The sequence below is a fragment of the Orycteropus afer genome, unplaced genomic scaffold, assembly GCF_000298275.1.
Source record: "Orycteropus afer afer isolate SDZICR_OR568_19922 unplaced genomic scaffold, OryAfe1.0 scaffold00110, whole genome shotgun sequence".
NCBI lineage: Eukaryota > Metazoa > Chordata > Mammalia > Tubulidentata > Orycteropodidae > Orycteropus > Orycteropus afer.
The window spans coordinates 7,604,141-7,621,364 of NW_006921697.1; the positions used below are offsets into that span (position 1 = coordinate 7,604,141).

General features: G+C 40.0%; 1 protein-coding gene across 1 annotated transcript in view; it reads right to left on the reverse strand.

Annotated features, from left to right (window-relative positions):
• Nucleotides 1-17,224, reverse strand: part of GLRA1 (glycine receptor alpha 1) — a 173,870-nt gene that overhangs the window by 31,809 nt on the left and 124,837 nt on the right. Inside the window, exons 4-6 of the mRNA XM_007943644.2 lie at nucleotides 11,748-11,971; nucleotides 8,766-8,848; nucleotides 7,484-7,621 (exon numbers count right to left, since the gene is read on the reverse strand). Coding sequence (XP_007941835.1) covers nucleotides 7,484-7,621; nucleotides 8,766-8,848; nucleotides 11,748-11,971 — 445 coding nt within the window. The remainder of the gene's footprint in view (nucleotides 1-7,483; nucleotides 7,622-8,765; nucleotides 8,849-11,747; nucleotides 11,972-17,224) is intronic.

Sequence of the window (17,224 nt, forward strand, 5' to 3'; positions counted from 1 at the left end):
TTTGCTTAGCTCGGATACCCCTGTTCATATAATAAGAAGAGGTATTTTATGTAAACGGAATTGTGATTTACAATATAAAGAAAAGAGGGAAATATTAATTCTTTCTGAAAACCAGAATTTAGGGATAGCTACCATTTAAAAAGGAAGAGGCTCTTTGTCATATATATGCCATTACTGTGCTCTTTCAAAACTCTGTTTGTTCAGTGTGCCCATTCCAAATAATAGTGATCCAACAGAATGTGGAAATTATCAAACATTATCATTAATATCACACACAAATAAAATTTTGCTGAAGATAATTAAAAGATGGTTGTAGCAGTACATCAACAGGGACCTGCCAGAAATTGAAGCCAGATTTGTAAGAGTTTGTGGAATGAGGGATATCATTGATGATGTCAGATGGATCTTAGCTGAAAGCAGATGTTTGCCTGTATTTTATTGACTATGCTAAGTCATTTGTGTGGATCATAACAAATTGTGGATAACATTGGGAAGAACAGGAATTGCAGAACACTTAATTGCACTCTTGAGGAACCTGTACATAGACCAAGAGGTGGTTGTTTATAACAAAGGGATACTGTGGTGTTTAAAATCATGAAAAGTGTGTGTCAGGATTGTGTCATTTCACCATACTTATTCAGTTTGTGTGCTGAGCAGACAACTTGAGAAGCTGGATTATGATGAAGAATGCAGCATCAGGATTGGAGGAAGACTTGTTAACAACTTGTGATACACAAGATGACAAAACCTTGCCTTCTGAAAGCCAAGAGGACTTGAAACACTTTCTGATGAAGATCAGAAACTATAGTCTTCAGTATGGATTACCCCTCAACAGAAAAAAAACAAAAATCCTTTCAACTGGACCTTATAAGCAACATCATTATAAATGGAGAAAAAATTGAAGTTGTCAATAATTTAACTTTACTTGGGTTTACAAGCAACACCCATGGAAACAGTAGTCAAGAAATCAAATGACACATTGCATTGGAGAAACCAGTGGCAAAAGACCTCTTTAAGTTATTAGAAAGCAAAGATGTCACTTTGAGGACTGAGGTACTCCTGACCCAAACCATTGTATTTTGAATCACTTAATATGCATGCAGAAGCTTATCAGTGAATAAGGTAGATTGGAGAAGAATTGATGCCTTTGAATTATGGTGGTGGCAAAGAATATTGAATATACCATGGACTTCCAGAAGAATGAATAAATTTGTCTTGGGAGAAGTACAACCAGAATGCTCTTTAGAAGAAAGGATGGCAAGACTTCATCTCATGTACTTTAGATATGTTACCAGGAGGGACCAGTCCCTGAAGAAAGATACCATGCTTGGTAAAGGAGAGGGTCAGCAAAAATGATGAAGACCCTTAATGAGATGGCTTGACAGTTGCTGTAACAATGGCCTCAAACAGCAATGATTGTGAGGATGATGCAGGACTGAGCGAAATTTTGTTATGTTGTACATAGGGTCACTGTGAGTCAGAATTGACTCAATGGCACCTAACAACAATAACCACCACCTAACAACAAAAGACTCTTATTTAAAACAGATTCCAGATGCTCATTGTCAGTTTGATTATGCTATTACAATTCTACTGAAGTCCTTGAAAGCCACCCACTTCCTAAAGCCACTTTAGCCCAAGAAGCTGAACTTGTTGCTCTTACTTGACTCTGCAAACTTGCTAAATATTTCTGTGAATATTTTTATCAATTCAAAATATTCATTTGGAGTTAATTATGATTTTGACATGTTGTGGAAACAAAGATGATTTATAACCTCTTCTGATCATACTATTAAAAATGTGACTTTAGTAGCAGACCTTTCAGATTCCTTGTTGCTCCCTTCTGAAACTGCTGTCATTAAAATACAGGCACACTATTTGAAGGGAGTGCCCCAAAATAAAGAAATTACAGGAAAATCTTGTCAATACAGCTGCTAAATAAACTGCTTCCCAAATTATTGTTGCCCTTGTTACAGCACAGGAGTTTATAGAGGGGCTTCTAGAATAACCTATAGAGAACTATTCCCAAGAAATTACTAATATTTTTGAACCCACCAAAGAAAAGCTTTTAAGACATCAACAGTTAGTTCTGTCAGACAAAATTGAGACATGGAAAAGGTTAGGCCTTACCAAGACCCTAACACTAAACTATGGTTAGGGCCCAATGCTAAAATTGTTCTTGCTAAACTTTTGCATGTCCCTGTGATGAGAACTCTGCATGAGAACTAGGAAAAGATTAAATGATTGAAATTTTAAATAAATACTCATGAAGACAATTTTCTGAGACAGCTGAGCATGTGGCCTCTTTTTGCTCTATTTGTCCTCACTATAACCCTGGGAGCCATCTTAAAACTTTACCTGAGCAATACCTGTTGCCCTCTGTACGTATGCTTGAATAGAAATAAGATTTTATACAGATTCCACCTTCAAATGGTTATAAGTACATCTTAGTAATGATTTGTAGGTTTTCACATTAGATAGAGGCTTTCCTCTGCCAATGTATCACTGCATCTTTTGTAGAAAAGAGGCACCTGTAGAAACATAATGCCTGCCTGAGGAGTACCAAAAATTCTTTCAATGATCTGGGAACTCATTTTACTAGACACGTTATTCAAGAATTATGACGAATTGTGGTATAGTGAATTACTTAATATGGCGCTTATAGCCATAATCTTTGTAACTCCCACCAAATGACTAGGTAAGACTATGCAAATGTGAGGTGCTTGTGGCCCATTAAGGGGATTGGATAGCTTGCTAATACTATATAAGATGCTTGGCATTCTTGTGTGGGTGGGACCATGGAAATAAGGTGTATGGAACCCTAATGGAGAATTGGTCAGTTTTGCAATCCATATAGACTTGAACAATCCCAGAGGCAGAAAGGATGGGAATCACACTGCCATCAGGAAAGAAGAGCCAGGAGTGGAGCATGTCCTTTGGACCTGAGATCCCTGTGCTGAACCTCCTCAATCCAGGAGACAGAGAAAGATATAACACTTTGCTGAGATGGAGAGACAGCGAGAGCCAGTGAGAAGCAGCTGCAGAGAAATGATGGCAGTAGAACCAGGAGACATGGTAGGAAATCTGGCAGAAGACAGTGCAGTGAGCTTCTGGACTCATGGAATGAAACAGCTGAGTGCTTTAGAGCAGAAGGCTTACTTGTAGAGTGGGTGCCTCTGGGCATTTATTGGCAAAGCTAAAAAAGCTTTGTAATACTTGCCAGAGTAGGGCTGAGGCCAATGGGCCATGGGGCTGAGAGGCCAAGGGCCAGACAGATATGTCTGTAGGCACAGCTGAGAAGCTGTCCTAATTGAAGAACTGTATCCTGAGTTGTTTTTGATCCTGAATTGTAATCTGTTGCTTCCCTAATGAACTCCACAATCATGAATATTAAGTATGAGTTCAGTGTGGCCATTGCAGTGAATTATCAAACCCAGCAGAGAAGCAGAGAGTGCCCTGGGAGGGTTGGGAGGGACGGCTGGTGTCAGAATTGGTAAAAAATGTTGTAAGGTGGAGGGATGTCTGACCTGTACCTCATAGGAATCAACTTTGAGTTGTTGATCTTGATTCCCCTCCCCCCTTGTGAAGTTAGAGGAGGTTAAACACCATCTCTACACCATTTTCACGTGAATCTTCCCCATGTACCAGAGAATGCATTACCCTTATCATCCTCAGTACTCTGAACTTGTAGAAAGAAAAAAATGGCATAATTAAAACCCAATTTGCTAAGTTTTCTGAATCCTTTCATTTGTCTTGAACTAAAGTTCTCTCTTTAGTTCTTTTAAATTTAAGAAGCACTCCTTTTGGCTCTCATAAACTTACTCTTTATGAAATAATTATTGGAAGGTCTATGATTCTTCCCTACATTGCCTCTGCTGACCCCAACTTGGTACAAACTGAATTATTGAAATATTGTCAATCTTTAATGCAATACTCTAAGAAATATTCACAAATTAAAGAAGCATTTGAGGAGCAAAAAACTTCGTTCTCTTCCTTTACTTAATATTGCCCTAGGAGATTATGTTTGTTGGAAAAGGCACCAACCAAAATTTTGTTTAGAACTCCACTGGAAGGAGCCTTATTAGTTCTCTTAATTAATCCTTGTGCAGTGAAAACTAGAAGGAATTAACTATTGGATCATTTTATCACAGCTAAAGAAAGCTAAAGTACCTATCTGGACTTGTCAGCCAAATGGAGATTTGAAACTCAGACTGAAACATTCTAGTGGCCAGAAGTAGAAAACTTCAAAAGCAAGTAGCTGATCTCAAGAAACACAGAACTAGATTACATGGTTTGGTAACATTGAATATTTTTTTAACCCTAACCTAATAGATTAAACCTTTTATTCTTTATGCTAGAAATTGAAATCTCTACTTACTACTTATAGCCTTTAAAATTAGCTTTATTTTATCAACTTGGGTTCATCTCCTGGTAATTGACTAACATGTTTTATACTTATTATTATTGTCTCTGTTAGATAACTACTTAATCTTTCTCCATTATCAAATTTTTTATGAACATTATTATTATTATTATTTTATCATAACCACAACTGATTCTTGGAATGAAAATGCTTTTATCAAATAAACTCAATCAGTAGCCAGTGCCAGTGATTTGACTGATGGCTTGGTATTTCACCCTTCTCCTCAGCCCACATAAGACCATATTTACCCCCTTGCTGTACCAGTTTTAGGTTATAAGTTCATATCTAACTTTGTTATGTATTTTGAAAAACCTTTTAAATGGGCCATTTGTGTTAAGTTATGGTTACCTTCAGAATTATCCACCTATCCATTACCTCCTTGTTTCAGTCTTACTTATGCCTGGGAGTCCTGATGGATGTTGTATTCCTGCCACACAATATCAACTTTTTGTTAGTAACATTCTCTATTATTCCTCAATAGTACGTTTATAATTATAATTAATCACAAAAATCCCCCAGTTTGTGACCAACTCTGGAATCACCTAGAATTTGCAGAATTATCTATTTGTGATGATTCATTGACTATAGACTGGCTTGAAAGGACCAATCAGTTCAGTCCATTTCCTCATACTCAAACCAGGGCAGGTATGTTATTTGCCCATCTGGATATGTCTTTTTGTGAAGAAGATCAGTTTATTTAAGAGTAAAGTCTGATGACTCACTCTATAATTGGGCCTTGACAAGCTGAGATTGTTGGAATATGTGGGGTCAATTCACCTTAGGGACCCTTGGAGTTCTCATGAGTATCCCTTCATACAGTGACAGCTTTCTATGGAACATTGACTTGCAGTGAATATCCCTGCAGAAAAGAGAATTTGTCCTCTCAGATAATCCCATTGCTGATAGGGCTGGGCTGGTGGGGCTGGTCATTTCTTTGAGCATTTGTTCCCACATATGGTATATTACCATCAGAAAAATCTATTCACAGTCTATCTGCTACTACAGCCCAAATTGCTGATAATGTCACTGATGGAATGACAGCTCAACAGAAGTCCGTAGGATCCCTCGCTAAATAGTTTGATAATACAATATCCCTTGATTTCCTACTAACTCAACAAGGAGGAGTTTATGCTACTACTAATACCTCTTGCTGTTCATGGATAGCACCTCTGGAGAAGTAGAACAAGACATTACAAAAATACATTAAATATTAAAATACCTCCTGGTTACATACTATTCCCCCTATGACCTTCCCTTTCTTCTTTGATATTTTTTCTTGGTTACCTCAAAGTATCAGATCTAGAATATCTCTTTCTTACTAGCCTGCCTACTCCTTTTAATCACTGTAATTGTCATTACAGAGTTTGGTAAATATATTATTCCTGTAAATATATATAAATATATTTCTCATTGCTACAGCTAACCTTCGAGACATCTACCATGTAACAAATCATGTATTTAGAATAAATTAATTTTTCTAAGGAGAATTCAGCTCAGTTCTAGGATCAGACTTTTTGGAATGCCAGGTAGTTCCTCTAACATGGCCCTGTTTGCAACACCTTCCTCAATGAGAACCAGCTGACCATGAATATAAGGCCTGAAACCTCCTCTAATAACAGAGCTGGCATCTGGGGTCTTAAAAGCTCAAATGGATCAGTCATCCTTGAAATATTAAATCCTTGAAGAGCATGAGTAACTCCTTTGTGTGTGATCTGAGCCCCCTAGTAGTGGCTTGATCAAAAGGGAAAGAATGTGTAAGCGAACTCCAAACCAAGGCATGACTAAAATGGCTGCCCATTTAGATCTAAATTAAACTCCATTTTTAATCAAACTGAAACAGCCTAAAATCTCTGTGTCTGCTGTTCTGAAGAGGCTGTTTAGCTTCTTGTAAATGTGTAACTGCTTGTAACCCAAAAGGAACAAGGGTTAAGATTTTAGCTTGTGTGAGGAACTGTTAGTTAAAAGATACTTGTCCAGCATGTTTGCATGTCTTGATCCAAGAAAAATGCCTTGGTTAACATGTTCCAGGAGATTAGAAATTAGAAATGATTATGTTAAGGAGTGTAGTTTAACAACCCCCTTGTAGTTTTTTTGTCATGTGCATAACATCACTCTTTGAGCACTTCACACTATGAGTACATCACCCTTTATTTATGCCACCTGATAAACATCTCACTCTCTTCTTGCAATTTGGAACACTATATAGTATCCTACCCAGGTGCTAGTGTGCCTCCCCATTCACGAATCTCTCTACCTTTCAATAAAACTCTTTGCTTTCCCTTCTAACAGAGTATAAGCCTGATGCTTCACTACGGCAGTGCTGAGCTAAACAGTTGTGTTTTCCCCATCTTCTTGGCGCTCACAGTCTAGTGGATCTTTCCCACTTTGCTATTTATTAGTAGTCTTCAATGGCACCTCTCAGCTCCCTCTTGCTAAGGTCTAAAATAAGCATTCTCTGCTAGGTGCTTTTGCTTTACCAGAAATACCAGTTCCTCTGTGGCAGACTGCTAGATGGCTTTTAAATATCACTTCTTCCCTTTTGCCTTAGGAATGGGCCCTATGCAGCACAACTGGTTTGTGCCCTACCATTAATCTAAATCTTGGCAGTCTGAACGTGCTCAGCAGCATTATGGAAGGTCAGGTGGTCTGCTTCTATAACAAGTACAGACAAGAAAACCCTGTGGAGCAGTTCCACTCTGTAACACATGGGGTTGCCATGACTCAGAATTGACTTAATGGCAATTTTTTTTTTTTTTTCCACCTTAGGAATAAGAACCTCAGTTTTGTTGGCATACTGACACATGGAATAAAGACTATATTTTCCAGCTTCCTTTGTAATTAGGTGTGGCCTAAGCTTAAGTTACTTGCCCCGGGATTCATAAGAACAAAGTGTTAGAGACACTTTTTGGTTTCTAAGGCTATTCTTTTAACCACTAGACAGTCAATTCAGAGCTGTGCCCATCACTTCATAAAGTCTGTTGAATCAATGACTGAATGAATGTTGGAAATGACCTCCAGCCCTGCTGGGGGTATAGAAGGGGAGTTTTCTCTTATACCCACCTGTGTTGTAATGCTTGGTGCAATATCTCAAGTCCTTCTCCTCCTTCAGGATAAACTGCGGCAGGGTTAGTCCATCTGCTACCTGTACAGCTCCCTGCTCCTGCCACTCAAAGATGAGGTCATTCATGGTGTATCCAACTGGTATGGGATTAGAGGGAGGAGCAATCACTACCCAGAAGCACTTATGTGAAGCACGCAGGGTTGGTCAGGGTTAGAAACTGAGAGGGACATCAGACAATTGATGGAAATCATGAGAACATGTTGCTTTTTTCCCCCACGAAAGAGAGGAAAGCTCATGTAACTATTTATGTTTATATCCACCCCACAGCCCTTCCACCTCTCCTCCTACCTCTTCCAGCATCCGGCCTTCACTTGTTCTGTTGCCCCAACCCCTCACTCCCATGATCAAGTGCAGCTGACATCTGCTGTTTTACCTGCACACCATCCATGGGAACACCCTTTTTTGCTCACAGCAGATTTTCCTCTGGGAACCACTTGCTATCTTGGTGGGACTGACATTGGGGGCCAAGGTGTAAAATGGTTACTCCAATCAGACTCTCTGCCCCAACACTTTGGCTCTTGAGTAAAGTGATTAAAGGTTTAGAAATGGTTGGTGCTGACTCCCTTAGAGGCCATACTCTGAGAAAACTGTGGCCTAAATCTCCTGCCCTGACTCTGACCCTGACCCCTTGAAAGAAAAGCTTTTCTTTCAAGTCTGCTGGTATTTCCTATATCCTATCACTTCATTCCATTTTTAAGTTAGCAAGTTGTCAATCAAAGAACTCAGCTACCCCAACTGTTAAAATCCACAGGTGATCTCCCCTCTAAAGCTCTCAAATACCTTTCCTCCTTCCCAATTAGAAGAAAGTACTCCTTTGGCCAAAAGACCATAGCACTTTGTACTTCTGACAGCACACTTACCATTTTCTACCCTGTATTATTTTTTGTGCATTCCTCTGTCTCTCCTGCTGGGGTGAACATCCCTGTGAGCTCAAGGACCATCCCTTATTCAAGCTATTTCTCTTCCATCCCAGGAGAGGATGTTCACAGGGACATGGAACAGTGCTTCTTTAGAGAATGTTTCCGGATCCTCAGTCTGACAGTGTAAGAGGAGTTATATTTCTAATATATTTTCCAAAAGCAAAGCTCCTCTTCTAGTATTTTAGATAATTACAGCAATCCCTGGGGGCTCTGGTTAGGAGTAACTGAATGGGAGTTTCTCCCTGTCTCATGGGTAAATAGGAGGTAGGTTCTTTCCAGAGACTTCATTCAGGGGACTTACAGCTTTCCAGTTGCATGATACATGTCTGGACATCCATGGGGAAATTCTTCAAGTCCATGGGGCAGGCCAGTGTCAGGGTGATTCTGGGAAGAAAGGAGAATTGAATGATGCTGGATCCAAAACCAGGGAAGCTGTGCCTATATTCTCATTACTGTCAGAAAATGATTTGTCCAGGGGAAGTAAAGGAGGTCAGGGAATTACTATTTAGTTTGAATAAATGTATGTGTATTTCTGTGTTCCAGATATGAGAATGGCAGTGGAGAGAGGTGAAGCAGGTTGTTGAAGGCCATACAGGGTCAGTGGAACTTCTGGGAGTCTGTCTGGTTTGGAGAGATTTGTCTTCAGCAACTTGCCTAAAGTCCTAGAGGCCAAAATCTGTCCCCCACCCCCATTTCCACATTTCTGCAGAGCCCAGATTTTACATTGACTAGCACAGAGCCTCAGGCGTCCTCAGGAGCCCTGGCAGCAGATACTACATGTGCTTCCTGGCTGTCTCCCTTTGCACTGGGCTCATCACAAGTAATTTCAAAGAGACCCCCTGCCTTCTGGATGTCCAAATACAGCTGACTTACATCTGTGGGCTCATGGTGGTGTCTGTTGGGAAGTGGTGGTCACATAGGCTTCTAGGCTAGTTGTTTAATTTAGGTTGTTCAACCTTTTGCAGAGGCTGCAGCTTCAAAGCTAAAAGGAGTCCCCTTCACAGAATGTTAGCCCTGCAGTTCATGCTTGCTACAGGGCTTCATCTTGAAAGGCTTTACCAACATCTGACTGTCTACTAAAGAATGGAGAAGGAAGAGTGAGAGTCTCAGAGCCACAGTATCTTTGAGCCCAAAGAGCCTTAGGTCATCAGACAACTTCCTCATTTGACAGGTAAAAAACTGGAGTGCAGAGAGGGATAGGAAGTGACTTGCCTAAGGTCACACAGCAAGTTGATGGCTCAACAGGCTCAGAATCATAACTCCTGGCCTTTGGAGTCTTAGTCCCAAAGAGTTCAGCTTATGTGATTGCTGGCTGGCCCTCCAGCACTGCTGTACTGAAAAGCTTTCCCCTATGCACTAAGACCCTAATTGGTGATGTTCCAGAGGTACACAGCCCTGTGTAAACTCCATCCTCCAAGCTCACACCTGGAACCCTGGAGGTGGGCCCTTTAAGCATAAGAAAGAAGCTAGAGGGGAAAAAAAGGAAAAGTAGAGGGAGGGAAAGAAGAAGGAAAAGAAGAGAATGTGGGAAGGAGGGGGAAGGTGAAGGAAAAGTGAATGCAGTTGAATTTCTGAAGATAAAAGCTCTAAAATGGGGCAGCTGTCACACTGGGTTAATTTCCTGAAGTTGAATGACCTTGGGAACATCATTTTCTGCTGATTTGTCCTTCTGTCATGCTGCACTGGGGCTGAGCTTCCCAGAGATGTGAACCTAGCCTGGTAGCAGCAAAATCCAAAAGCAGGGTGACCCCCCTTCCCCTCTGGTCATCTAGGGTCTTGGTGACCATTTCTGCAGCCCAGCACCATTCCAGTCTGGGTGGTGATGGGTTCCAGGGTGAGGAAGACACATCACCCTCTGGTTCCTCCAAGTCCGCCTTTCAGTGGCACCTTCTTTTCCCTACTGAGGTTCCTAAGGCTCCCTCCACCCCCTAGACTGCTCTCAGGAGAGGCTCTGGGCTCTGTCACACCTGAGTGTTAGAACTTATATAGGCTCCTGCCTCCCCATGCCCAGGAAATTTAAGATTCATCTCCTGATGAGAAATAAGAAGGTTTATTCTTCTGAAAAAGTGATGGAGGAGCAGGGGGAATCATATTTAGGACCACAGCCATTTTATCCCTTTGAAATACAAACATATTCTTTTATTCATCAAATATTTAAGCACCTACTGAATACCAGGCACTAATCTTCTAGGCTCTGAGCAAGCATTAGTTCCACACTAAAATAGAATCTAGGTGCTGCTACTAACTAACTGTGGAAAATTTGTCAAGTTGCTCAAACTTTCAGATCCTAATTTTATAATCTGCAAAAGGGGCATAATAAAACCTACATCATGGGGTTGTTAGAAGGGTTAAAAATAATATATGTGAAGTATCCAAGCTACTAAATAAATTCTCAAGGAATGGTGACTGTTATTACATGTATAGGGTCATTCCAAGGAGCCCTGGTGGTGCAGTGGTTAAGCACTCAGCTGCTAACTAAAAGGTGGGTGGTTTGAACCCACAAACTGCTCCACGGTAGAAAGATGTGGAAGTTGGCTTCTGTAAAGATTACATACAGCCTTGGAAACCCTGTGGGGCAGCTCTACTCTGTCCTATAGTTTTGCTATGAGTTAGAATCAACCCAACTGCAGTAGGTAGTATTTTGGTAAGCCCATTTCACCATCCCATGGACATTGGTCATTTTCCCCATGCCCTGCGGGAGGAGACTGTGGATTAGGTGGGAAGAGGTGGTGGCCAGAGACTCTGAAACTTTGCCCCTAATCACTATGTGCAGGATTCTTCCCAGCTGGGGAAGGAGGTTGCAGCCTCGTAGACTGAGTGCAAGGTACGGGGTTAGAAAGGGTGTACAGAAGGACAGAGCAGCCCTGGCTTATTATCTGTGGGCAGCACCATCCACCTGGCAGGACCATTCACTTCCTGAGATTGCTGTGATTTTCCAGGCTTTTTGCCTTTGCTTCTGCTGTTGATCGTTTTCTTTTGAGTATCCTTTTCCATCATGTTTTACTGAAATACTGGGTAACTTTAGGGGCCTAATTTAAACCCCATCTTCTCCAGGAGGCCTTCCCTGGTTTCTCTGGCTAGAATGAACAACTCCCTCATAGGACTTCACATAATATTTAATTCTTACTGAGCATCAGTTACGGCTCTGGGTCAGCCTATTCTGCAAGGGTAGAGAGCTGCCAAAGCCCAATATGTTTGGCCTCCCTCTTAGTGTCTGCTCCTGGAAGGCAATGGGGCAACGTACATTCTGAGGATGGAGGTGGTGAACCTATAGGGAACTCACCTGATGCTATAGAGGACATTTCCATTCCTGGAGATCCTCAGCAGTTTGTTGTCCGTGGTGATCTCGTGGAAGTGAGCCCCTTTCTCATTGGCGAAGAACAGGTCAGGTTTCCAGATGGAATCCAGCATGGATGGGTCCAGATCCAGAGAGTCATCAGGATATTCATTGTATGCCAGCCGGGGGTCATTCCACTGCTGCCGCAGGAAGATGTTGACCCTATAGTCCTACAGCCAGGAGACAAGGAGGTGGGGGTAGGGTTAGGCCCAGATGTCAACTCTGGGAGGCCCAGATGCTCTCTACTAGTGCTTCCTAAAGTCCTTTCTGGAAGATGTTTAATTAGATAGAGTGTGGGTCATCTTATGTGAGGGTGGGATTATAAAGTCTGTGCATGAAGTAAATAAAACACATGAGTCATAATTAGCCTCAGAAGTCACCTAACTGCCCCATAAAGTGTATTCAACTCTGATTTCAGGTTATGGTCATACATTGCTTAATGTCTAAGATATGTTCTGTGAAATAGGATGTTATGTGATTTGGATGTTGTGCAAACACCATATCGTAGTCTGGTCCTGATTTTTCACTAAGCATCTCAAACAAGCTTCATGCCTTTGCAGTGATTATCAACATGCTGAGAGGGATTTGCTTTTGTGTTTGGTCTTCAATCCATGTCATTAGCAATTTTGCCATATCTGATTTGGGTCCATCTTGCATTTTCATTAGCCTTGTCACTTATAGTGGAACCAGTCCTTTAAGAGCTTGGAGACTTTTTTTTGTTTTTGTTTTTGAGGACTGAAGTGGTTATCAAGTGTGACATGCATAAATCATGAGCAATAGCATTCACTGATTTTCTACTTTCATGTTATTTAACAACCTTTTTTGCTTCCAGATGATACTTCTTCTTTGCCACTTGCTGCTGCTGTCACTAGCACTAGTTTGCTGTGTTTGGCAGCCATGATTCACTTCATGGTAAAATTTTTGAAAGAAAATTAAACAGAGAGATAACGTGACAACACTCAAGAGACTTGATACATGAGATTGTATGCACCTGCCTATGAATCAAAATATATGCTATTATAGGTAAACTTTTTAGATAGAAAGTACAGTACAGTATATACATAAGCCAGTAACAGAGGTGTTTATCATGACTGTCAAGGTTATATATAGGTTATATATGTTGTTGTTAAATGCCATCAAATTGGACCCAACTCATAGCAACCCCTCCTTCGGTTGCCGAGGCAGTATCACTACGGAAGTAGATTGCCCAACCTTCCTTCCAAGGAGTGGCTGGTGGATTTGAACCGCCAGCCTTCTGGTTAGCAGTCAGGTGCCTTAGGCACTATACTACCAGAGCTTCCTAGGTTATATATGGACTGTACAATTATATGACTAGCAGCACAATTACTTTGTATACAACAGACATGAGACAGACATGTTGCATGCAGTAAGCTGTTGCATTCACTACATCTCATTCTCTGATCAGGATTTCTGAGCTGACCATGGATATAAATGTGAGTAGAAGTAGCCTGAACAGATGTTATGCAGCACATGACTATATTTAAATGTTACTTAAGTAACATTTATTTTGTTTTAATTTTTAAAATATTTAACATAAATAGCAGTGAAACTCTGTCTAATATGTATTACTTGAAAACTTTATGAATGGCATTGAAACACCACGTCTGATATAGTGCTGGATGATAAGCCCCTCAGATTGGAAGATACTCAAAATATTAATGAGGAAGAGCTGCCTCCTCAAAGTAGAGTTGACATAAATGATGTGGATGGAGTAAAGCTTTCAGGACCTTCACTTGCTGATACAGCACGACTCAAAATGGGAAGAAACAAACATTCATTAATAATCAGAATATGGATTATATGACGTATGAATCTAGGAAAATTAGAGGTTGCCAAAAATGAAATGGAACAAATAAAGACTGATATCCTAGGCATTAGTGAGCTGAAATGGACTAGTATTGGCCATTTGAATCAGATAATCATATGGTCTACTGTGCCAGGAATGACAAATAGAAGAGGAAAGGCATCACATTCATTGTCAGAAACAACAGTTCAAGATCTGTCCTGAAGAACTGTGCTGTCAGTGACAGGATAATATCTATACCCCTACAAGGAAGACCTGTTAATACTACTATTGTCCAAATTTATGCACCAATCACTAAAGTCAAGGATGGAGAGATTGAATATTTTACCAACTTCTGCAGTCTGAAATTGACCAGACATGCTATCAAGATGTATTGATAATTACTGGTGATTGGAATGAGAAAGTTGGAAACAAAGAAGAAATATTGGTAGTTTCAAAAATGGCCTTGGTGACAGAAATGACACTGTAGTTTGCATGATAGAATTTTGGAAGACCAATGACTCATTCATTGCAAATACATTTTATCAACAACATAAACAACAACTATATATGTGGACCTTGCCAGATGGAATGCACAGGAATCAAATAGACTATATCTGTGGAAAGAGGTGATGGAGAAACTCAGTATCATCAATAAAAACAAGGCCAGGAGTTGACTGTGGAACAGACCATCAGTTGCTCAGATGCAAATTCAAAGTGAAGCTGAAGAAAATTAAAACATGTTCACAAGAATTGGTCAATCTTCATCCATTTCAGGAGGTAGCATATGATCAAGAACCAGTGGTACTGAAGGAAGAAGTCCAAGCTGCACTGAAGGAATCAGTGAAAAACAAGGTTCCAGGAATTGACAGAATATCCACTGAGATGCCTCAACTAATGGATGTAGTGCTGGAGGCACTTACTAATTTTTGCCAAGAAATTTGGAAGACAGCTATCTGGCCAAACAACTGGAAGAGATCAATATTTGTGCCCATTCTGAAGATAACTGAGTCAACAGAATGTGGACATTAGCAAACAGTATCATTCACATCACATGCAAGAAAAATTTTGCCAAAGATAATTAAAAAATGGTTGCAGCAATATATTGACAGGGGATTTCCAGCAATTCAAGCTGGATTCAAAAGAGAATGTGGAATGAGGGATATCAGTGCTGATGTCAGATGGATCTTGCCTGTAAGCAAAGAATATCAGAAAGATGTTTATGTGTGTTTAATTGACTATGCAAAGGCATTCAACTTTGTGGATCATAACAAATTATGGACAACACTGCAAAAGATGGGAATTCCAGAACACTTAATTGTGCTCACGAGGAACTTATACATAGACCAAGAGGTTGTTTTTTGAACAGAGCAAGGGGACACTGTATGGTGCAAAATCAGGAAAGATGTGCATCAGGGTTGTATCCTTTCATCATACTTATTTAATCTGTATACTGAGCAAATAATCTGAGAACCTGAAGAAGAATGTGGCATCAGGATTGGAAGAAGACTCATTAAAAACCATTGATATGCACATGACACAACATTTCTTGCTGAAAGTGAAGATTACTTGAAGCACTTACTGGTGAAGATCAAAGACCAGTCTTCAGTATGAATATTGTCATATTTGCCTCAGTTTTTTTTAAGAAAAAGAAAACATTACAGATAAAGTTGAAGGCACCCTTTTACCATCAATCCCACCTGTGCAGTAATTCTTATGCACACTAAGTGTAGCTGGAAGGAACAAAATGAAAACATTAAAGCTGATGCTTGAGAATTCAACCTATTCTGCCTAAAAAGAACAATTAACTCCCTTGTCAGGAAGGAAGGATGGGTGGGTGAATTTTATAGTGTTCCTGTTGGTCTAGAGTATACACCATTTGGTTTTAGTGCCATCAGGTTGACTCTGACTCATGGTGACCCCCTGTGCAGCATAAGGAAATATTGCTTGTCCCTGAACCATCTTCGTGATACTTGGCATGTTTCAGTTCATTAGGCCATTCTGTATTTTGAGTGCCTGCCAACAGAGAGGGATCATCTTTCAGCACTGTATCAGACAATATTCTGTTGGAATCCACAGGGCTTTCTTTGGCTAATTTTCAGAAGTAGATTGCCAGGTCTTTCTTCCTAGTCTGTTTTATTCTGGAAGCTCTGCTGAAACAGCCACCAGAGGTGACCTTGCTGGTATTTTAAATTCTGATGGCACAGCTTTCAGCATCATAGCAATACACAGGGTACCACAGTATGATAAGCTGACAGATGAACGGTGGTTTGTTTTAATACCAGCTTTCATAACCTTCACATGTATTGATTGGTTTTAGAGAGGGTTAACACATGTAATGAGGTAATAGCTTACTTACTGGGTTTTAGACTCAGTGCTTAGTTAAATGCCTCTCTGATGGAATTGTGGTGTAGTTATTGCACTAAAAAAAAAAAAAAAACCCAATCAGTGGATCTAATAAATAGGGAAATAGTAGATTAAACCAAATGCAACAGGCTTCTTTATTATGATAATAATTTTTTTAAAGAAATTTCTTTATTGTTGTTGAGAATATACACTGTAGAAAGTACACCAATTCAACATTTTCTACATGTACAATTCAGTGACATTGACTACATTCTTTGAGTTGTACGACCATTTGCACTCTCCATTTCTGAGTTGTTCCTCCCCATTAACATAAACTCATCACTCTCTAAGATTCCTATTTAATCTTTTGAATAGCTGTTGCCAATTTGATCCCATATAGATAGTTCTTAAAAGAACACAATGCTCAAGGCAGACATTCTTTACTAGTTAAGCTAAGCTTATTGTTTGGTTTTGAGAAGAATTCAGAGCATATTTTTGGTTTAAGGTTTAAAGATTACCTAGGGCAATAGTTTCGGGGTTCATCCAGCCTCCATGGTTGCAAAAAGTCTGGAGTCCACGAGAATTTGAAATTATGTTCTGTGTTTTCTCCCTTTTGATCAGGATTCTTATATAGAATTTTTGATCAAGACTTTCAGTTATGATAGCCAGGCACCATCCAGTTCTGGTCTCATGGCAAAGAAGGCAGTTCTTTGTTCATGAAAGCAATTAGCTACACATTCCATTTTCTTCTCCTATTCCTGACTCTCCTTCCTCTTTTGCTCCAAGATACTAATATATTTTGTGATTCTCCATAAGGGAAACAGAATATGCACTATTTTCCTGATTTATTTTAACCAAAGAACTCTTATTTTGTGTATGACCTAGCCAAACCCTCTTTTTTTCCCAGGTGGAAAAACTGAAGTACAGAGAGAATTGAGACTGGTCCAGTGGCACTGAAATGGCAGGGGCAGAGCTGATTCTGGAATCCAAGTGTCCTGATTCCTAGCTGAGGATTTGTCCAATGTCCTCTGCTGAATCTGAAGGAACTGAAAGGATCCCTTCAGTTACCATTCACAACCTGAAAAGCAAGTTAGTGGTATGGGTAGGTCTTTTTTTTTTTTTTTTTTTTTTTTATTTGAGGTAGGTGGTATTAGTCTTATAATTCTATCTTAGTTTGGCAGTGAGTTTTAGCAAAGTGATAAAAAAAATAAGGAACTATTGACTTTTTTTTTCTTTTAATTTTATTGTGATTTGGGTGTAAGTTTACAGAGCA